This window comes from Drosophila innubila (assembly GCF_004354385.1).
Source record: "Drosophila innubila isolate TH190305 chromosome 3R unlocalized genomic scaffold, UK_Dinn_1.0 2_E_3R, whole genome shotgun sequence".
In the NCBI taxonomy this organism is placed as follows: domain Eukaryota; kingdom Metazoa; phylum Arthropoda; class Insecta; order Diptera; family Drosophilidae; genus Drosophila; species Drosophila innubila.
In genome coordinates, this window is record NW_022995380.1 from 26472168 (window position 1) to 26495689 (window position 23522).

A 23522-nucleotide genomic window follows, 5' to 3' on the forward strand; every position below is an offset into this window, starting at 1 on the left:
GCATTGTCTAATGAACTTTTCTTGACCAGACCAGTTCGATAGACTATAAAGCCCAATTAATAACAATTTGGTAAGAAAAGTTTTGCTCTACTTATGATAAGAGAGTGTCCTCAAGTTCGTCTTGACTGTTGGTTTCTCAGCGACAGCTGAGACGAAATGCTTATAGCCCTTCGTCCTGTTCAAGCCATGAAATTTAATGTTTTATAACAATGCAGCAGACTTCTTGATGTTGTTATTGTTTCGTCTTTCTTGTGGCAGCTTCTACTTCGATTTACCTTTGTTTTTTATGATGCCACTGGGAGCCATACGGCAAAAAAGTAAAAGCCATTTAAAAGCCAAAACTTTTGCAACAAAACAGCAACCATGGTAACGTCTATGGGTGTGGCTGTGTGTGTGTGAGTGTGTGTGTGTGCTGTCTGTCTGTGTGTACAGTGTACACTGTACAGGGTGTGTGGTAAAAGTTTCAGGCAAAGCGCACACTTCCGCATTTATAGCAAATTTTAACGCTGGACTTTTGTTTTTTGTTTTGTTGGCCCTCTCAACGCATTAAGATACACTTGACGGAGATCCATTGAATTGATGGCATCGTCAGTCTAAAATGCCAACACGCACACCATTCTATATATATATACTCTCCTCTTCCCTCACTTACCCGCATTTGATATTCATCAAGCGAGAGGTTTTTGTTTTGTTCGCTTTTGACTGCAACTTTAAGTTTGCCCTTCTGGGTAACTTCTTGGCATAACTGTGAACCCGGGAAGCAGCTGCATTGCCGGATTCCATGCGCTCAGGCAGCTCAGTTAATAATCAATAAATAATTATCTATAATTAATGCACATTCTTTGTGGTATTAAGCGGATAATTACAAATTGCTGCATTGAAAAATTCATAATTGAATTATATGAACATATGAATGAAGGGTTGCACAAGCATAATAAATAATCATATCCTGTGCGGTGGAAGTTAGGGATATATATAATTATGTGACTATTAAAAATTAATATCTATAGTTGCTGTAGATTAAAGTTTATTGTTTAGATCAATGTCGCAATTGTTCTGCAGGTATTGCGTATACTTTATTTGCTTGCATCATTTTAAGATATATATCGCATGCATAAAATTAATACAGGGTATTTCGTCATAGAATCTTTAAATGTAACAATCATTAAGTATTGTCTTAAGCTCAATAGCAAGTAAGTTAATCATTTAATCGCTAATAGACGTATTGTCAAGCCTTTTTACTATGTAATGGAAAATTTTTAATTTCCGCCAGCAGATTTAAATAGCTTAAATATGTTAACTAATTTTAAATAGTTTAACTAAACATGCCAGTTAAATCTTTCAGGAATTCATTGAAGCTGGTAAAGTAATTCTTGTCTCAGCTGGCGATAATCTCATAAGCAGCTAATTTGGGCGACAGAAAAACATTGAGTGCACAATAATAAAATTTTGTTGCGGCACTTTTTAAAATTAACAAGAGTTTTTTTTTTGTATTTTGTATTTTGTTTTGTTCTGTTTGGCTGCAGACAAATGCTTTTAAAAGCGAAACATTTTGCCATGGGACATGTGTCCTTTTATGTTGCAGGACTTGCTACTTTTGATTTTACTTGGATTTCGAGCAGCGCCAACAAAGCAAAGCTAATAAAACAGGATGGGGCAGATGCCAAAGGAACACGAGAAGTGAAGAAAAAGGAAAGAAGAGAGACGAAAGAGAGAAAATGGAAAAAAACAACGCATACCACAAACATGTTTACACTTGAAGAGCGCAGGAGGCGGTCAACATTCTCTCAAGTTCGCCACTTTTGTAGTGTGTGTGTGTGTGTGTGTGTGTGTGTGGGTGTGTACACTAAAGGACATTTCATTGTGCCAACATTGTTGCCTTTATTCTTGTGACTGGACTACTTTTGTTGCCTGCCCCAGATGCTTGTGGCGCTCGACGCATGTGTTAAATATTTGTGCAGCATTCACAAATAACTTTAAATTAAATGCATTAAAAACATACTCAGCTCAAGTCAGGACATCACCAAAAGCAACAAATTGGGAATAACTTTAGCAAGAAATTCAATTTACAACAATGACTTGAAGTCCGCACGGATTACGTATACGCCGTGTGTGCTCATTCTGCAGCTGAAACTGCAGCTGTCAATTTCCGCTAACTAACTCGAAACCTGCTCAACCTTTAAAGTGCATTCCCGATCTCTGCCTCTCCCGTTCTGTTTCCCGTGCCATTACCCGTCTTACTTTCAGTTGCAAGTGTCCATTGTTGCCTCGACTGTGTGTGCTTGTGTGCTGCCTTAGCAATTTTCAGCCTCTTTGACGCTTTGGCTCTTTGTAACTGAGCACACGTTGCATTCCATCCTCACTGCACTATGGGATAAGAGTCAAATATTTTGAATGAAATATAAATTTTGTTTGTTACCAAATATTTTTTTATTTGTTTAATTTTTTTTAACATCCGTATACTTCAAAGCTTCAAAAATTGTTCATAAGCCTTTGAATTTTTAATTTGATATTTTTTTAAATTTCAAGCGATCATAACTTTGTCAAATCTTCACCGATTTCCATGCGAAATGTCAATTTTATCATTATTTTACTTCTTTTTTGATTCTGCATCAAAATTGGAAAATTCAATTTTTTACCATTAATGTTCATATTTTTACTCGATTCTTTACTAGTTTGACCCTTGACATTTTGATGTTTAATATTTCGATTTCCAATTCGATTCGAATTGGATTGGATTTATTACAACACTAAAATATTTATGCAATATTTTTAGATTTTATGCCAAAATATTTAAGTTTTTACCCATAGTTCACTGATGGCACTTACTTCCGACATTTTTTTATCCTTTGTCGACACTAGGCATAAGTGCTATGCAATTTTTGCTTGGCCGAGTTGGCATTCTCATAGTCTTTTAGCCTTTTGATGTTGCCACCTTTTGCACATTTTTAAAGCAAGCGATTCTTACAGATGCTATATGCTGTCCACTTTGTTGTGTGTGCGCATTGAAAAATAAATAAAGTCACTAAACTGATCAAACAGCTCTGCAGCTCTTTATAATAAACGTATTTATGATATTTGATATTGCCTGTTGGCTTGCTCAATCCAATTCCCCGTATAACATAGAAGTAAAAACTTTACCGGACATTCGTTTCCGTCGCGCATTGTTGCACAGTTGCCATTGGAGTTTCTATTTCAAATTTAGTTGATATTATTGTTTCTGTCTGCCCGGAATGGCAGCATCTGTGCAGTTGTCCAGACTTTTATGTTTTTCATTCGCTATATCTCTTAAATTAACTTTAAAGGGGTATACCAATTGTGTGGAAAATCTATTTTTTGCAAGAAAAAGGTTTAGGGTAACTGCTAGACGATCATTTTAGACCAACACACTCTTTTTTGTTAGTTGTAATACTTTTAAAATGTTTGCTTGCTTAAAAAGTTTTTCCTTTTTTTACTATGTTTCCAATTGTTGTAAAACTTTAACTATTTCTTACTAGAGTTCGTATTTTTTTGTTATTATTTATTGCAAAGACGCAAGTTTCATTTCCATTTAAACGACTTTCAACAGAAGATACAGCTAATTTTCTTTTAGTTCGCTAGTTCTATAATCAAATGGTTCTGAAGCTGCAACAATAAACCCTTTGTGTTAATTAAGTGGCCCACTTGACTCTACAGCCACTAATGAGCCACTTTCACGACCTCTCTGCAACGATGCTTATCTAACTTTGGCCGTTTTTACTCTCAATGCAAATACAGCAAGTTGATTCAGTGGATAAAACAACAACATCATGAAACAAATGCGAACAGCTGGCCAAAATACGCGAATTCGAGTCAAATGCAACATTGTGCAGCGGAAGTGAAATAAAAGCAGTCAAAATACACACACACACACACACACACACATTCATTTAGATTATTTCAGTGGCATGAAAAGCGCTGGTTGCATGCCGCAGGAGGTAAATGAATAGAGCATTAATGTGCTTTTGGTGGCAATTATGTGCGCATCAGCATGAGAACATGGCAGCAGAGGAGACAACGTTGCAACTGCTACAATCTGCTGCCAGTTGCAAATATGCCACGCCGACATTATATCCAAATACTGGAGAGTAAAACGTCCACTAATTTATTCTTGTACAGCTGGTTTGACTACTCTTTGGATGAATTTTATACAGACATTTTATAATTTGAATTTGTCTTGTTGTGGGTGTTGATGAACATAACAATTTTGAACCGAAGTATTTAGAAAGAGTGGAAAGATAATTTATACAAAACAACATACTAGTGATATATCTAATCAAAGATTAGTTGACTACGATTTGTTGATACGAATAGAACGTCACAATTGTTTATCTCTAGCTAAAACCCGGCATACACAGAAAAAAAAGACCAACTTCTAAAATCAAGAACATTCATCTTAAATATTTTTTTCTTAAAATAAGAAAATCTTAATATAAGAATAAAAATCTTAAGTTGTTTGGAAAGTATAAATAGGTACTATTTCGTATCAAACAAATGGTGCATTTGTGGCGGCTCGAATCCCACTCGTAGCAAATTAAAATAACATTTATAAAATTACTAAAACAGAATAAAATGTAAATAAATAAAAATTAAAAAAAAAAATTGTAAATTTAAAAAATCATTTTTTTTTATTTTTTGATTCTAATGTTAAGAGCGTTTAATCTTAAATTAAGAACTTGTTCTTATTTAAAATGTTCTTAAAATCAAGATGTGCTCTCTTAATTTAAGAATTTTATGTTCTCGATGCATTTTTTAGATCAAAAATCTGAAATCGGAGACCAAAATCTTGATTTTAGAACATTTTTTTTATCAGTGTAGAAATTGATTTGAATATTAGGCAAGTCGACACTTCCGGAACCAGATGGCCAATGGAATCAGCTAGAGAATTGGCCAACTGGTCGTGCTGCATCATTCAGCAATGTTTGCATTTCAAATTTGGCTGCTTGCATATTTTAAAATCTCACCTGCGCCCACAAACAGAGAGTGGGAGAGAGACAGAGAGAGCTGCAGTTACTCTCATATTCCTCGCTTGTTGAGTATTTGGCTAGTTGCCGTTAGAGGCTGCCAATTGGCAGTGCAACTGGCACAACAACATTCACAGTTACGGCAACTGCTGCCAGATGTTGCATATTTCATGTTTAATTTCAGTTAGTGCGCGTCGTGTGACAATGCAACGTTGCCTGTAGCATAACTTTTGGCACCCAGTCAGCAGTATCTGCATGTGAGCAGTGTGTGAGAGAGTGAGACAAGGTGTGTGAATACCTGTCTGGCAATTTTTGGGCCTTTGACTGGACGTGTCAATTTGAAGCTGCTATCAATGGGCCAACATTGCGTATGCTTTTTGAATAGTGTCAGTTCTCGTGTTGCAGTTTGTTTTCAGATTGTTGTTGTACCAGCTGCAAAGATATGTGTGCACAATTTGAGGCAGCAGAGAATTCTCTAGAGATACGCATTCTCACAAACTTGTCTGTCAATTCGAAGTAAATGCCTTACAAAAGACTTGGCAAAAGCAAAGAAAATTCTTTCATTGTTTTCTGATACTAATTAATTGCCTCTTTTTGCCACAGTTGTAATTCAACTAACACAATTTCTTAGTTACTATAAAATGCAGCCAGGACCACTTACTAATTTAGTTATACGTATTTAAGCTAAAATTGTAAATTTAATAATTTAATTTTATATATTTATACTATTCTTTTCACTTTCATCTTGTAAACACTTATTTGTCGCCTTAAAACATTTTATTTTGCAACTTTTTCCTTCCACTTCACATTTTGCCGGCTGTAAAAATATTTGTTTGTAATTTGCCAAGGGCATTGCCTGCTCGATATACCCTGTTTTTGTTGACGTGCAGCATGCTATACGAAGATAAATATTCACATGTGAATCGTGAACTAACCCACAAAACAGCCAAAGCTCATGGCTTAACTCAAGTGGCATTTTACAGTGCTGGGCACTCAAGTGCGGGTAAAAGCACACACACAGACACACACTCACTCACACACACACACACACACTCACACACACACTCACTCACACACACATACATTTCCTTAGAGTCGGCTCCAGTTGCTGTTAAGTGAAATTCAATAACGCATAAAATAGCAAGTCACTAAACCTTTGCCTCAGTTTATGCTTAACCAGAGTAAGAATTCAGAGGGAAAGGAGTAAAACTCATACACAAAATATACACTCTCATATGTATATACATCAAGTTACCACTTATACATAAGTGAGTGCGTCTCTTGTGTCTATAAGTGAGTATGTATTTAGGCGTCTTGCATGCAAATACCAAACAATTGTTTAGCCTGAAAATATGTCCACAATTTGTAAGTTTCTAAATAGCATCTTAAAATAGCTACGCACATTAAGACTGTTGTCTCTTGTCTCTTTACAGATTAAAGCAGAGTTTTTCGGTTATACTCAAATCTTTTGGCATAAGTTAAGCAAGTTTTCATAATTTGTTTAGCAGTTTCTTAGACCTTTTAATTGGTTTTTAGTATAATTCCGATTTTGAATGTGGAAATCCTCGACTTATCTGTTGCGCTGCCTGTCTCAAGAGATTATCTAAATATGCAAAATATATATTGCTAAAAAAATGTGAACTTTTGTACTCAGCAAGTCAACTTGAAGTCGACAGACTTTTTGCCTAAGACAAATTAAATTTATAAACAAATGGCGCTTGGCAAACAGCAGCAAGCTGAAAAGTTTGACTTTGTTTTGCCTGAGGCTCCCCTGGGTATCGTACTTACCAACATGGCAACCAACAAGTATAACAACAACAGCAACAACAACAACAACTGACATCCTAAGAGCATATGTCAGTTGTTTTCTTATGCGCGTTGCGTACTGTTTTTTTTTTCCATGCTTTACATTAACCAAAAACTGTTGAATGATGTGTGCCTTCTTTTCGCAGTTCCTTTAAAATATCTCACTTAAACAGAAGAGCAGAAGACATGAAAAGGATGAGAGAACCAGATGAGTTACTGGAGCTGCAATAAAAACAAAATGTGTACACGACAAGCAAACATAAAGTTAGAAGCTCGTTAAATTTTGCCAAGGGGTAAAAGTGAAGCAAAAGATACAGATACACGTACTAAACAATATGAACAGGTACCGGATACGCACAACAGGCTTTTGCTCTTAGCGTCTGTCTCGCTGTGTGATAATAATTTTTTTTAAATTTTAAAGTTGTCATGCAACAGCTTCAAGTTAAATCTAGAGATAGAAGTCAAGTGTCTATAGATACGTGTACTTCATAATCCCCATTCGTTGTGTGGGCGCACGTGATGCCATAAACCGAACGGAAGACGCCCACAAAACGATTTAGCTGGAACTTGCTTAGCATAAGCCTAGCTTGCGGAATTTCTCGCAACCCAGCCGGAAAGTCAATGAAAATCCAAATAGATGCTCCCTATATTCCTATTTTGTGGATGTACCAATGTTGTCGATTCAGTGGAGCGCAAATCAGAGGAGGAAAAAGAAAAACAAACGCACGCGTTCACGCGCAAAGGACAAAAAGGATAACTTTAAAAGGCGCACATGACACTTATACCTCGGAAATCCTGCACAGGGTCATGTCACTCCTAGGTGGACAGCTCACTAACTGCAACCGACAGTTGTCAGTCCCCAATCCTCAGTTTCTCCATGCTTCCCACTCACCATATTCATTCGTTTTCTGTCCCTCTCAGTGTACTCGCTGCTGTCCTTTGTGGGTGCGGTCAGGCATTAAAAACAATATCATGTGTTGTTCATTCCCAAAATTTGTTTAACATATTTTAATTAAAACTGCACACCATATAGGAAAACTCCGCGCTTTGTGCTCTTTTGTTCGAAAGGGCTTTGAATATTTGAGCGCACTGGATTCAAGGAAAAATTTTATCTTAAAGCTATAAAAAATTATTTCAGTTTTTTTTTTTAAAGGACTTTAGGTTTTATTGTCCAAATTTAAAATAGTCGATCGAAATATGTAGTGACTTTTACAAGTGATAAATGTTAAGGCTAAGTGGCATTCATAAAGTATTTAGAAAGCAATTTATTTATTATACAAAAATATAAAATATTAAAATATAAATATATAAAAATAACAGCTGCTTTAATTATATAATAAAATGAATTGGCAACCCCAGATCTAATTTTTATTTTTACTTTACAGTTCATAATTTATATTTTATATTAATTTTCTTTTTTATTTTTAACGTAATTTTTATACTTGGTAATTTTTTTTTTTATATAAAATAAAAATAAAACACTTCGAATGCATCTGCTAGTGAAAGAGAGTAATGTGAAGTTTAAGAGATTTTAACGTGCCTTTAAAAATGTGAATCAGTTTGTACATTTTATAGATTTAAAACACTTTATTTCTTTTTAAAATTATTTTAAGACATTTCTCGGAAAGTGTATTAAATTATTCTATTCTCATATTTTTGCGTAACGTAAGTTTTATTTTTTTTATTTATTTTTGATGTGGCTTCAAAGTGATGAAAAAACTGCGGCATTTATATTGAGCATTGTCCTGGTGCCCACAGCAATAATGCTGAATACTTTCTTTTGGCAGGCAAAACATAGCAAAAAACACATATTGCTGGAGGCATAGCTTTTCAGAGCAGCCCGCAACTATGACTATTATCCACGTTCCACTTTAATATGCTTGACGTATGGGAATTGCGATAAGTTTACCTGACAATGCGAACAGGCGTATCTATTATTAAGATCTCACACCCAGCACCTTGTCACATGCAAAAGGCCAAAACGAATGAAAATCGGCTGTAACACATGCCAATTGTCTGCTTGTTGGCGGAATTACCGGGTGGGGGAAGAGACAGGCCTAAGCCGGGTCCGGAATACAGTTCTGATTCAGCTTTTGGGTTCAAGCCATTAACATAAGCAGGTCTGCAGGCGTCAGGCACGTGTCGTGAGCAGCAAGTGACAGGAAAACGAAAAGAAAACTAGGAAAAGCACTTCACGCAACCCATTTAGGCCAGAATCGTGGGATGGCATATGAATAGTGGCCAAAAACTGTCAGCCAGGCAGCGCATAAATCATTTGGGCCACCCGATGAGACTGCTCGTGATCTCAGCAAATGGCAGAGCTGTCATTTTCTAAAGAATTTAATTGACAGTAGAATGTAGAAAGTAGAAAGTCATAAATTATTGAGCAAGCATCGGCAACAATCTCGTTACCCGCTAGTCGCTTTATGCCAAGTTAATTGTAAACTTTCGTTCAACAAAAATAGCCGCAGGCAGTTATTGTCGGGTTACAATCAGGACACGCACAAACACGCACAAACACGCACAGAAAGCACAACAGGAAGGAGGACACGTGTGTCCTGCGTGTCTTGTAAACAAAACTGCTGACTGAGTCGACATCCTCGTTGTCGTCAGCATCGGACTCGGAGTCTGATTGTTGTCGCCTATTTGCTTTGCTAATAAATTAATGATGTACTTCTGCGGGCTAAAGAAATGACAGCAACCATGCAAAGGGCCAGCAAATTGCCACAAACACTTGGTAACAACAACACACGCACTTACACACACACACACACACACAGAACGGACAGTATTACGGCACATGCCAAATCAACGCGGCAAATTGGGAGAATTTGTGGTTAACCATTAAATTCTTAAAGCATAACACAATCAATTATCTTGATTTAACATGATTTTTAATTGGAAATATTATAAACAAGGTAGCAAACCACGAGGGAATAAAGCATTGCAATTAGTCTTTGAATTTTCCCATAATTTTAAAGTCATAATGTAGATAAAATTAATCAAAAAAACAAAAAATATTTTTCTTCCTTTGGAATAATATATCTAAAATTATTGACTTAAATGTCAAACTATGTTTAAATAGTTAATAGATTGTGGTATTTTCAATTCATGATTAATATTGCAAATACACCTCTAAAATGGCTTCAAAATTAAAAACAAATAATACAAAAATTACAAAATTGCAAACCACGAGGCAATAAAACAATACATTTTGTTTTCGAATTTTCCCAGAATTTTAAAGTCAAAAAGTTGCTAAAATTAATCAAAAAAATAAATAATATTTTTATTTTTTTTCTTCAGAAAAATATATCTAAAATTATTGACTTAAATATCAAACTATGTTTGCATAAGTAATAGATTTATTCAATGGTTTTTTAAAGTCGGTTGTGGTATTTTCAAATATTGATTAATATTGCAAATTCACCTCTAAAATGGCTTCAAAATTAAAAATAAAATAATAAAAAAATTACAAAATTGCAAACCACGATATACATTTTGTTTTCGATTTTTTTTTCCAGAATTTTAAAGTAAAAAATATATCTAAAAAATTTGACTTAAATATCAAACAATGTTTGAATAATTAATAGATATATTTAATGGTTTCTTAAATTCGGTTGTGGTATTTTCAAATCAAACTCATTTCTACAAAGGCTTCAAAATTAGAACTAAATTAATAAAAATAAAGTATTTCAGAGTTCAAGACAGGGTATCTCACAGTCGACCAGCTACTATTTTCATTTTCATCAATTGTGACAGCACTTGAAATTTTTGTGTCTTGAAACTGTTTTGAAAGCATTGATTGGATTAACTAAATTAAGTTGGTGGCTTGACGAGATGAAATTTGCGTGGACACATGATCCGGAAACCGTGCAGCAGATGCTGTACATTCATCGGCTGATTCGGAACAGGATTGGCAACAGTGCCACGGTGAGCAGCATGCAACCGCTGTGGTATCGTGGCCTGTCCGACATCCAAATGGCGGCTGCGGATGCTTTGCCGGCGGCGTTGGGAGACGACCAGCTGGAGGGGAGTACGTATCGGGTGTATCATGTGCTGCATCGGTTGGGCGTGCATCCGAGGCCACCAAAGAGCGGACTACGTCGACTGATACCCATGAGTCGTGGCAATGATGTGGCCTTTCTTTGGTTCCTCATGGAAGCGTATTACACGTCGGAGCACGACAATCTCTATGGCAGCAACGAGCAGATCATTATGTCGGCCATCTTCTGGCTGGACCTCTTTCCGACACTTCGTCAGCTGGACCGTGTGCTGCCACTGCCGCATCCCTCGGAGGAGACCAGACGGAAGGAGGCCCAGGCCGAGGCACGTCGCCTCAAGCAGGCAGCAAGAGAAAAGCTCAAAATGGAGCACAACAGAATGCAGTCTCACTCAAAGTCCGAGCAGTTCTCCTATCCCATATTACCATATTTCGAAAGGCCTCCAAAGCGAAAGTTCCGACGCCGAAATCTACTGGCCTCGGCAACAAAGCGACCGGCAATTCTTCCCGTTGTGCCGCCAGAGACGTCAAGCTCCACACTCCGCTCGAGATGGTTTGGGGACTTTGTCTTTGGCGATGGCCAGTGCATAGCCACCAACGTGCTGCAACGGGAAATCGATAACATTTTGTCGTCATTGCATGCGGCTAAGCTGCATCCGAGTCAAGTGGAGTCCATGTGCCAGCACCATAAGATGATTAGGGATATGGAGCATTCGCTCCGACAAAATTTGGAAAAGATCAAGCAAAAGCAGCGGGAGCAGCTTTTACACTCCGAAAACCGCTCGAAAGAGCGGAATCGCCGCCGGACACTGGACCAACTGGACCGAATGGTGGAACATTATCAGGCGAAGTTTCATGCGATGGCAATCAAGACGCGAATGACATCCACTCGAAAGCAGCTCAGTGCGCGAGCTTCTGATCCGGGATTCATTTATATAGGCAATGCCGATTGCGATTCGCTGGAGGACAAGAGTTGTGATTGGTCCGAGGAAGTCAGACTATTGCAAGGATGCGAACCCTTGCCACCAAGTTGTCGGGATAACACGCCAAAGCAGCCGAAGCTCAGATGTAAATGTCAAGTGGCAGTGAATAAAGTGAATAAATCATTACGTCATCGTCCAAGCACATTGATGCAGTTTCTGCGAATGGGAGGCACTGGAAAGATCGATAGAAACGCATCCTCATCCACCAGTCGCAGAGAAAGCAACAATTACTTTGACCATAATGGCAACAACTTTAAGTTCAACTATCGCAGACTTTTCGCACCAAGCAAAAGCACACTTCTAAACAACGATCAGATGCAGCTCAGGGCACAGTTTGTAAAGGCATTGGACGATGATGTGGAGTACCTGAATGCGGTGCTACAGGGCGACAGGCGGGGATCAATGGAATCACTTGTGGATCGTTCAGCAAAGCGCATGTTTCACGATGGCACTGAGCTCTTTCACCAGGAATACAACAAAATGGCGGCAGAGCAGACCCAAAAGGAGCCAGAGCAACGTTTGAACTTTGGTCAAAAGTACTACGATGCCGACAATATTGAACTAATGAAGGAAATGCTGAAATTGGGCTTGGAACGTGTCGCTCAAGATCGTCGCTATATACTGCCAAGTCTGCCCAATGTGCACTCTGTGCCCTTGCTGATCAAATGGATCTGTGCCCGCTATGGCAAACTCTACTCATTGGAGGAGCGCAAGCGCAATTTTGTGGAGGCCAACGTGCTCATGAACCGTCTGATGATCATCTTAAGGAAGGAAATTGTGCGAAGACATTGCCGCAGACCAACACTTTTGCCAAACAAAATGATCAGTATTCAGGATCAGAATAATATGAACCGCTTGCTCATACATTACTGGGATCATTTTATGAAATACTTTGTGCTGTCCATAATGGAGCTGGGTCGCATCTTTCACTCCATCATGGAGGCTGATCTGGGCACCAATTCGACTTCCATATATTATGCTTACATGCCCGCTCATATTCGAGATATTGAGTTCAGCCGGAGAACGCCCTTTCTTGATCGTCGGAAGTAATTGTAGCCTTTTTTCGAAATTAAACTTTTATGAATTCGATTCACAACAAAATATATATTGTTTTTAAAATGTGCAAATATATTTATTTAGAAACATTTATTTCTTTCAACCAAGGCTGCAAACCGGTTCTGTACCGAACCTCGTAGAAACGGTTCGGTTCGGGTTATTAAGCAGCCTAAACCTGATCATCAACCGAAACCGTCAATATATTTACTTTGCGTATCCGAACCTAAGCCGAACCGCTTTCTAAAATAAAAGGTTCGGTTCGGAAAAAAAATAATTACATAAATATTATGGTTTTCTAATATTACGCAATTATTTGACACTTCAGATTAAAGTAAGTCATATTTAAATCTTCAAATAAATTTAAAATATCATCAAAATTTGATTTCTTAAATAAAAAAATTTTATTAGTTCAAAATATAGAGTAAAATGTATAACAATAAAAATATTTTTTTGGATGAAGGCGATACCTATTTATCGTAAAATCCCTGACCTTACTAATACTAATAACTTGTTATGTTACTTTATACTTGTCTAACATTCATACTATTTTTATTAACAATACTAATCTTAATTGATCTGATTGGGTTTTTCTGGGTTTTCCCCAATCCTAGCAACAAATGTTAAATCATTTATAATTTTTGCTTAAATTTTTTTAAATTTTTTTTTCTTTACATTTCATAATTTATTTTTAATTGTATTTGTATTTTTAATCTTTAACTTAATTTTTATACTTGTAATTTTTTCTTTGCCGACTGCTTTTAGTCGTGCATAAATAAATAAATAAATAAATAATAAAATACAAGTATTTTTAATTTGACAATTTAAAAATATTAAAAAATAGCATTCTTAACATATATTTCACACATTTATTAAAATGTTTTTATATTTAAAAAAAATACCAAATGGCTGATTTTCCAACTTGCCTTTCAAGGTATTTATTTTAAGCTTTTCCCAGAAAAAAAATTATATTTTGAAAAGTTTTGTTTTGCCTATGGTTCAAGTCGGTAAATAGCTGAATAAATCTGTTTAAAGTGAAGATTGTTCAACATTGAGTTAATGCCATTCTGTTGAATCATTTTTCGATGAAAATATGCATCATATTCAGTGGAAAGATGTCAGCTTGGTCAACACATACAGTTTTATTCGCACAGAGTCATGTTTTACGTTCATTAAACACTCATAATTCACTGCAGCATGATTCATAAAAGCTTTATACAGTTATGTCTACGTCTGTCCATTCAATGAGGGACGAGACGAGCTGAATTCTGTTGCCAGCCTCGATGACGAGTGAAAATGTTATGCATGAATGCATTTCCGCTTCCGCTTTCGCTTAAGGCACAACATGGTCTTCCCATGGGTCAAGCCTTATGGCCCACACACTTGCACATACACAAACACATGTGTGAATTATTAAAGTTTATTTTTGGTTTGGTTGTGACTCCGACTCCGACTCAGATTCTGACTGCGATTCATGTGCAACGTGGCGCATTAAAGCCAAATTGCGTTATCCGCTTGGCAAACGGCATAAAGGCAGCTTATTAAAATATTAATTGAATGTTGGTCAACGCTGATAACTGGCCGCTGGAATCGCAAACAACCTGGTCCAAGGTTTATAACCCTCATAATTGCACCATTATGAAAACGGTCAGACACAAACAAATAAACGCGTGGGCTTCCGACGTTCACCTGTCCGTATGTCCAGGTATCCGGCTCGTAAAACGGCTATAAATCCACAGATAAAAGAGAAGAAAATAACAAAGATAATGTGCGGAAATGCCATGGATGAAATTGAACGAATTTGGCATACCCAGACAGCAGACAGCAGACAGATGTTTCGGCATATCAAATGCTTCAATTGTAGCATTGTTTTTTCTAAGACCAGTCACCAGGGATGAGCCCTTGCTTTTCTGGTGGTGGAGGCATCCTTTTAGGCCAACTTGCAGATGTGTTCGCAATGGGTCTATGCAGTCACTGTTTTATGAGCCATAAACATGAACAATTAGGCTGTTGTTAGGTTGGCTGTCTGTTTTGTTATAATTTTAACAGCTTGGTTTAATTAGAAAAATACATTAACAAACTCATATAAGAAGAGTGTTTAGCTGCGAGACGACAACGGACAACGGAATGAAAAGAAAGCCTTAGTTGCAATGCTCCGAAAAGCCCTCATCGTTCACAAAGAATATAAAATAGCCAAGTCCAGCACCGAGAACAACAGACAGACAGAGCCACACGTTGAACGTCATGAATACGAGCATTAGCATAAACGATATTGTCACCTGGAGCATATGGAGAAAGGTCTGATACCAATGCATCGGCGCCAACCACGGATAACGCTCAGTGATTCCATAGCTGGCAGGTGTGCCCGCCATAGTCGTTTCATCCACAGAGCCAATGCTCACCGATTTGGAGCGACGATGTCGTTTGCGAGAGGATCGACGACGATGAGCTCCTCCCGACAGCCGGCGACCTTCGCTCCTTTTCAGCCATTCGCGGTAGAACTTGAGCAGCTCGTACAGTATGGCCACAATAAATACGGCCACGCAGGAGCCCACAATGGCTAAGACGGAGTTTGTGTGCCAGAACTTGAAAAGAATCGTCTCCACGTTGCTGATATGAAAATACATGGCCATGCCAGAGCTGGAAGCTTCCTCCGAGGATCGGGAGCTTGCGGTTTCTGATGGTGGCGACACTTCGTGGTGATGCTCGTGTTGTCGCACCTCTTGTGTGTATGGGGTTTCCATTTTAACTACATTATAGCGCAAATCCATCAAGTTGTATCTCTTATTCGGCTTATGGATGCGTCATGAGTTAAAATATTGTAAACTACACATTTACAATTCCTGAAAATGTCAATCGAAATTTGGAATGAAAGTTTAGTAGAAGTTTAAAATGATAAAAAGAAAAATATTCAGTAGTCTCTTTCTATCTCAAATCATGCAGTACAATATAAGAATTTTATTTTTTAGAATTATCGAGTTTTTAAATTAATACGCAATTGATTGTCAATGTAATTAAAATGTATTTTAGCGAAAGTCAAATTATTTTTTAAAAGCTTTCGTGATAGATTACCCGACTCCTGCGATTGTGGACCTGTCTTTGATTTCTATCAAATGTTTTCGAATTTTATTAAATTACATCAAAGAAAGTTGAGAATGCCAAGCTGTTATAAAACTTTAAAGTATAATTAAGAACAGGGAAAAATACCGAAACCGATTCCGGAACCGTTAACCGAAACTAGTACCGGAACTGAAACCGTAACCGAATGAAAATTCTCTGTCAAAAAATAGTTGGTTAAAGAGTTGACCAACTTTCAGCTGTCATAACTTGATCAAAACTGAACCGATTTTCAAGTGGAATGTCATTTTGATTATGATTTGGACTCTAAATTCATTCTGCATTCAAATTTTGTTCATTTGGAAAATTTAATTATTTTCGACCAAGGTTCGATTTCGATGCTAAGGGTCCCCCCTTTGATATTTTGAAAATTCAAAATTTTAAATCTCAAGTTTTCCCTTTTAATCAACTCCTTATATCGTAATTAGTATAAAACAGCACTTTAAACTTGATTCTGAGACCTTTCGATTTTTTGTAAAAAATCATGTGAAACTGAACAAAAATTTGGACTTGTGAAGTGGCAAAATCCGCAGTCTGGCCAACTTCAAACTGTCATAACTTGGTCAAAACTGAACCGATTTTTAAGCGGAATGTCATTTTAATCTTTATTTGGTATTTTAATTCATTCTGCATTCAAATTTTGTTCATTTAGAAAATTTAATTATTTTCGACCAAGATTCGATTTCGATGCTAAGGGTCCCCCCTTTGAAATTTTGAAAATTCAAAATTTTAAATCTCAAGTTTTCACTTTTAATCAACTCCTTATATCGTAATTAGTATTAAACAGCACTTTAAACTTGATTCTGAGACCTTTCGATTTTTTGTAAAAAATCATGTGAAATTGAACAAAAATTTTGACTTGTGAAGTGGCTAGCTCCATAGTCTGACCAACTCCAAACTGTCATAACTTGATCAAAACTGAACCGATTATTAAGTGGAATGTCATTATGATCATTATTTGGCCTCTTAATTCATTCTGCATTCAAATATTTTTAAATTCGTTCAAAAATTAAATTTAAAGATCATGGTAAAATTGCACAGATCCTTAATGAAAAATTTTGGTGTATTATTATTTACAGTTACTGGAAGTGAATGATTTTTTTATTTTAATAAAACAAAATAATCATTATTTACTGTCACTGATTTGAAGTTGCATTAATGTCAGCCTCTTTGCCTCTAAAGTAAATAAACACAATTCAGATATATTTAGGTAATATTTAGATGCAAGTGTTACAAGCTGTAATTGAATAAAATTTATAAAACATTTCAGACTCTGACGTGCAATATCAACATACTTATCAGGCGAATGCAATCAGCATTATTTTGGTAGTCCACAAAATTGAGTCGCGCCAATCAGCGTAGAATTTATGGTTATACATCTGCGAGACGCCCCGCAATTTGTTGGCAACATGAAATTCTAATGCGAATGGCCATGTCAAAATGCCTGGCAAATCATTAACATAAATGGAATCTGGTTTGGGGTTGATGTTGAGGTTGAGGACACATCCACGTGCTGCAAATCAATGCAGTTACTGTGGCTGCTGCGGCTGTGGATGCTGTTGATGCTGTGGCAGAAGCCAAGCAAATTTGCTGGTCCTAATGGTGGCTATTTTTCATTTGGTTCAGTGATGAAACAGGACGAGCTATGGCTCCATGCATATTAATAAAGATTTAAGCAAGGAGATCGTATTCCTTAAAATTAAGTTGGCCGAGCTGCTGGCAAGCTTTACTTCACTGACAGCTCACTTCAAATGGCGCACGAGCTGGCCATTAGATTGTGTAATACAACAGATTAATCATACGCCGTGTTGTGCGCTGCGAGACTGTGTGCTTTAATTTATGTGCCTCTTCGTCCCGTCGATGGTAGCAGACGACTTTTGCACCGAACGTGCAGGCATCTTGAGTATTTGCCAGTACTCGGTAAGTGCCGCAATTTGCTAGAGTTTTGGAACATCTCGCAGTCCTATGCGAAGTGCCGCAGCAAAAACAGCACGTAAAAAATGAAGCTAAGCGTTGGGCATCCCAACTGGCATGCATTCTACTGACCAACCATTAAAGCCTGTCCCTCAGCCTTTGCCTTTTCCTTTTCCTTTGCCTGTGCTTGGCGCTCAGCCACATTAATCATTCTGCACGCCTGCACCAACCAAACCCCTTGGACACAGAGAATGAGTGGGAGCAACAGCAAAAACAGCAAAAACAAAAGCAACAGCAGCCACAGCATATTTTTGAACTGGCTTAAACAATGCGAACACTGCCAGCAACTAAAAGAACAACAAGAATGAAAACAACAAAAGCACAAAAACACAAAAACAATGTAAAAGCGCTGCATTAAATGCTCTTTTTCTATGGCTGTTTGAGGGTTTCCGTATCCGATCCCCGCTTAATTGTCAAGTTGCAAATAGAAAGTAACGCTATCAGGCAAATACTCTTACTAAATACCCTAACTACTCGTAAAGTCTGAGCTAAAAAGGGTTGACAATACACAATAACATAAATATATTAAATGCAGTTCAATTAACTAGGGTTTTCCCTCGGTGAATGCTTTAACTCAATCATAATGATAATGAAGTTACTGTCTTAATACAAATAAATGAGCAGACATTCATCGTCGTGTCGGTTACAAATTTCGCCAGCAAGTTTTCTTTTTTGCCTTTTACTGCTTTTGTGGAACATTTTAGGGATAGCTGCATTGGCATTGTATGGAAAAGGGGGGAGAGGGAAAGCTAAGCTTTTATTTTTGGACTCTGCCTTTTCGTGGGCAGCTGCTGTTCTATTCTTTATCAATTGTCTTGTAGAGCAAAGCGTTAATCATGCGGCATTTAATGGCTCCAAGGCCCACGATTCCCAAGAGACTGAGATTTCAATGGTCAAAGTTTCGCTTCGTTGCTGTTGTTGTTCCCTTGTTCAGTTGTTCACTTGGGCGTCAGTCAATGGCCAGAATGATGAAAAGGGAATGGCATGAAAAATACGCTTTTCTTTTTTTTTTTGCTGTTGAGACTTTTACCATGAAAAGCATACTCTGGTAAGCGCATGAAGCCAGACAACACGCATAGCATTTCAGACCCAAGCCGCAGCAGATTCCCACTCCTCTCTCCCCTCTCCCCATGGGCCTCAGTCTTGCGTGTAATCGCACTGCTAAGTCCATTTAATCAACTTAATTTTGTACAAATTCTAAGATATTTCACTTCGTCTCTCGTTTTTTTTTCTTCTTCTGCCTTTTTTCGGGTGACGCAAGCCCCGTGGGTTGACAACGCATTTACCAAAATATTTTCACAATTACTAAAAGCATGAGAGCTCTAGGGAAAGACAGCGGTCGGGTCTGTCGGAGGTAGCTAATGGCCAGGTTCGTGTAGCTGCTCTTGATTTCAATCGCTGTTGAAATAAAGTTGTTAGCGCTTCAAATATTTTACATAATTCGTTTTGAATACATTTGTACACATCATGTGCGTGTCTGTGTGTGTGTCTGTGTGTGTGTGTGGGTGCAAATGTGTTCGTGTTCAGGTTGCTTGTTTACCATTTCAATGTTCCATACATTTGGCAGCCTTGTTGTGGCCCGGTGTCGTATACGCAATATTCTGTCACATTTTATTTAAAAGAATTTTACCCCATTGTGTTCTGTAATTATCATAAGCTCATCTTTTCATTTTGGAAAATTTGCTTTTTTCGAATGTAAAGTCCCAGACTTGTAATTATACAAAAATCCGAATCATGCCATTTAATCCATACGCGCAATGGGTAAAAATTTGTCGTATTACGTTCTCTGTTAATTAATTAAAAAGGGATTGGATGCCACTACATATCATTAATTTACACCTGTATATTTTATGCCAGAATCAACAAGATGATTGTATGATACAAAAGTAGTTGGAACAGAATTGAAGCATTTTTAAAGTAATTTACTGTAGACTTGAGTATTTAACAAAATTTTTAAAATAATTAATTTTCGCTTGAAAAATTCCAGTATTTAAAACTTTATTTATTTATTAGTTAACAGGTGCTGATTAAAATTTTTAATCAGTATTCCCAGCCCTGATTGTATCTAGTGAAAGTTTAATTTTTATTCAGTTTAATAAACAGCTTCAGATTTGATTAAAGGTGAATGCAATAAAAATTATGTATTTGTTTCAGGTGTCAATAGTAAATAAAAATAAGAGTTTTTCAGCACACTGGAAAGGTGAGTGTATATCGTAGTCGAGTCAATGCAGCAGCGCTCTTTTTTGAAGAAAATACCATAAAGCATCTTGTTCGTAAGATCAAATACTTAACAATACATTTATTTTCTATTGAGAAATTGAATTTCATAAAGTATCAAGTTGCACTTTTGTTGCTGCTCTTATATTTATTGAATTTAAGATGAACATTGAGAGCTTTGCCCTAAATATAATTGAGTGGCCCCTATATCAATTGATGTACAAACGAATGCTGAAATTTAAGCCCATCTCGTTTCGGCCAATTTCAGTAGGGGGTGCTTTGAACAGTTCGATATACTCGTAAATCATCGCAGTTGCCACTTTTAACAGTTTATCGATTATAGAGTGTGTTATCAGTCATTTAAGCGTGTCCCTTTGACACACATGAGCCCAATTGGGATTCCTTTTACGTGACTCTTGTCACTTTTATGTTCTGTCCCTACTTAACTGTGGAATCTAAACGGAATGTAGCAACTATAAACAATAGTACGGGTATCTAAACTTCTACATTCCTCTGTATACCCTGAGCCTATTAAAAAAGGGCGAAAAAGGGTATATTGTGTAGTATATATAAATATATTCTTAATCAGTATCAACAGCCGAGTCGATTGAGCCATGTCCGTCTGTCCATCTGTCTGTCTGTCTGTCCGTCTGTTTGAACGCGTCGATCTCATAAGCCATAAGAGCTAGAGACTTGAAACTTGGTATGTGGGTTCCTGGATACCATACGCAGATCAAGTTTGTTTTTATTTTAGGATCGGACCACCATATCATATAGCTGCCATAGGAACGTTACGTCGAAAATGAAGTTTTAGTAAGAAAAAGTCTTTTGTTTTTTGAGATATCTTAATCAAACTGATACAATATGCATTTTACTTGGGTTTGTACACTCTAACCAAATTTGGTTTAATTCGGATTTATATATCATATAGCTGCCATAGAAACAATTGGTCGAAAATCAAGAGTATCTGGGCACAGGGTATCCTACGGTCGAGCGTGCTCGATTGTAACCGCCCACTTGTTTTTTTATAATCCTTGTGTGAATCTGCTTATGTTCAGATAACATTTCATTGTTGATTTATGATTCGATATAAGTTAGCACTTTGGGTCTGTGGCAATGCTGTCAACTGCAGACAAACTTCCAGAGCGCTTTTTTTCCAAACTGACAAACAGTTTTGTTTTCCATTTTTTTCAATAATCTGCACGTTGCTCCTGATGACAATTCGCTGTTGCGATGTTTCATAAACGTCGCATTAGTGTCACAAAAAAATGAAAAGAAGCCAAAAATGTTCATAAAACTGCAGACGATATGGAGATAGTGTGAAAAAAAAAGCGACGGTAATTCTGCTGCTATCGTCAGCTCGTTTTTTGTCTCTGGTTTTCCTGTGAATAGCTTGCATTGCTATTTAAATATAAAATCCGCTTAGCTGCAGGGAGAAGTGGCCGAAATAAAAACACACATACGCCATGGATGCCATACCGTACTTATACCATATATATATGTATATATATGTAGTTGATATGGCTTGCGCTGCACTGAATGTCCTTGGCATCGTCGCCCTTCAGTCTGGCAGCCGAAGCAGCTCATAAAGTGTGACTGTAACATGGCTGGGGCTGGGCAACAAGCAACGAGCGAGCGTAAAATCATCATTTATCAGCAGACAGCAAGCGGCAAGCAGCCAGGAAGAGCAGAAACAATGGTAGCCGGGAGCAGGAGCTGGCGCCGGAAGATCACTTTGTCATTGTCATACACTTTTAGAGAGTGGCTCCACCTATGTACAAGTAGCTGCACCACAAGCACCCAAAACAAATACACGAATCTTCGTCAAGTGGTTGCTTTAGATTCAGCTCGTCCTTAACTTAACAGTTTACACAGATGCGATACATATAAATTCACATGTGCGATACTATACACAGTTGCATATATATATATATATAGAAATATATGTCCACCTATTTGCATGACATTCAGCTTGTGTGTGTATGTGTGTTAGTTTGATCTGCTCCAACTGTTTGTTATTCCTGTTTGCTTTTTAATATTTTTCAACTTGTTTCACTTAGTTTTTCTTCCGTTTCCAGCTGTCAGTCTCACTAACAAATAAGCACTATATATTTCCATACATTTTTTTAAAGATTTTTTTTACTTCAACTATGGAGTTTGTAAAACTGCACTGAGTTGACATTTGAACATCTGAACAGTTTGTGAGGCGTACAAGCTGCAGCACTTTACTATTTTATTTAATGCGAATTTGATATATACAACGTAGAGTATTTCTTCTGATTAACTCTTTCAGAAAAAAGTCTTTATGGACTGCCTATTTCAATATATCTGTTAGTTGATAAAGTTTTTTGATCTCTGTTCGGCTGATTAAGAATAAACATAAAATTTTGAAACTTCGAAATACACACAATTTTTTTTTTTTTAATTTGGCATGAGCTTTTTAAAAAAATAAATCATCTCAAACTCTATTTTAGAGTGTTGTTTTATACCAATTTCGATGTAAGAGGTTGATTAAAAGTGAAAACTTGAGATTTAAAATTTTTGATTTTTTTTAAATTCCAAATTTTATAAATTCAAACCGAGCTCTATGGAAAAATATTTTTTTTTTTCAAAATAAATTAAAAGTGAAAACCTGGGATTTAAAATGTAAAACTTTTAAAATTCCAAAGGGGGACCCTAAGCATTGAAAATCGAAATCTAGATCTAGGAAATCACTTTAGTTTTAATGCATCATGAGGCTAAATTGTGTTCAAAATGACATTCAACTATTTCGATAATATTAAATTATTATTATTATATTATATATAAATGGTATTAAATATTAAAGTCATTAATATAAGGCAAATATAATTTCTAGTCTTATTAAATAAAAAAAACTATAAATAGTACTTACGTGTAAACTAGATTTTTTTTAATTGTTTAATTAAAAATTGTAAGTATTTGATTTGGTTTTGATAAAAATTAGTAAAATGATATAACTTATTTAAAACCAGAATTAAAAGTTGTGTCAATTCATTCAAATGTATCGATTGTAATATTCTTTCAGATAAATTTGTTTAATATTTAATGAATTACAAATTAAACCCAGTTGGTTGTTGTTGCATGATGACGATGTCAAGGCTCCAGTAAGTTTAGCAACTCAACAAGAAGAACAAATACGTGTATGTTAAGGGACATGTCAAGAATTAAGTGCTTCGAAAACTTGTTAGGAATTTACCTGTTTAAGCTCAGACTGCTGTGGAATGCATAATTTTGATAAAAGTTAGGAAAACTTGCACACGACGATGTTGAGATAATTTGTTGCACTTCGTAGTTTTTCCTGGAGGACAGGGGATTTTGAAACTGTGAATGTTGGAAAGACAAGTAAGTAAATAAGAAAAGCTTTTGGTA

The 23522-nt window shown here is 36.7% G+C and overlaps 2 protein-coding genes across 2 annotated transcripts; one reads left to right on the top strand and one right to left on the bottom strand.

Moving 5' to 3' along the window:
* The first annotated feature begins 10543 nt into the window (after positions 1-10543).
* LOC117790485 lies at positions 10544-12860 on the top strand. Its single transcript, XM_034629942.1, has one exon. The coding sequence runs from the start codon at positions 10626-10628 to the stop codon at positions 12819-12821; it is 2196 nt and encodes a 731-aa protein (XP_034485833.1). The 5' UTR covers positions 10544-10625; the 3' UTR covers positions 12822-12860.
* Positions 12861-14853: 1993 nt separating this feature from the next.
* Positions 14854-15671, bottom strand: LOC117790797 (high affinity copper uptake protein 1). Its single transcript, XM_034630356.1, has one exon. It carries the CDS (start codon positions 15593-15595, stop codon positions 14966-14968), a length of 630 nt encoding a protein of 209 aa, XP_034486247.1. The 5' UTR covers positions 15596-15671; the 3' UTR covers positions 14854-14965.
* Between the last annotated feature and the right edge of the window lie 7851 nt (positions 15672-23522).

Bases quoted from the DNA above. Each gene is read 5' to 3' on its own strand.
- LOC117790485 (XM_034629942.1), top strand. From the start codon at position 10,626: ATGAAATTTGCGTGGACACATGATCCGGAAACCGTGCAGCAGATGCTG.
- LOC117790797 (XM_034630356.1), bottom strand. From the start codon at position 15,595: ATGGATTTGCGCTATAATGTAGTTAAAATGGAAACCCCATACACACAA.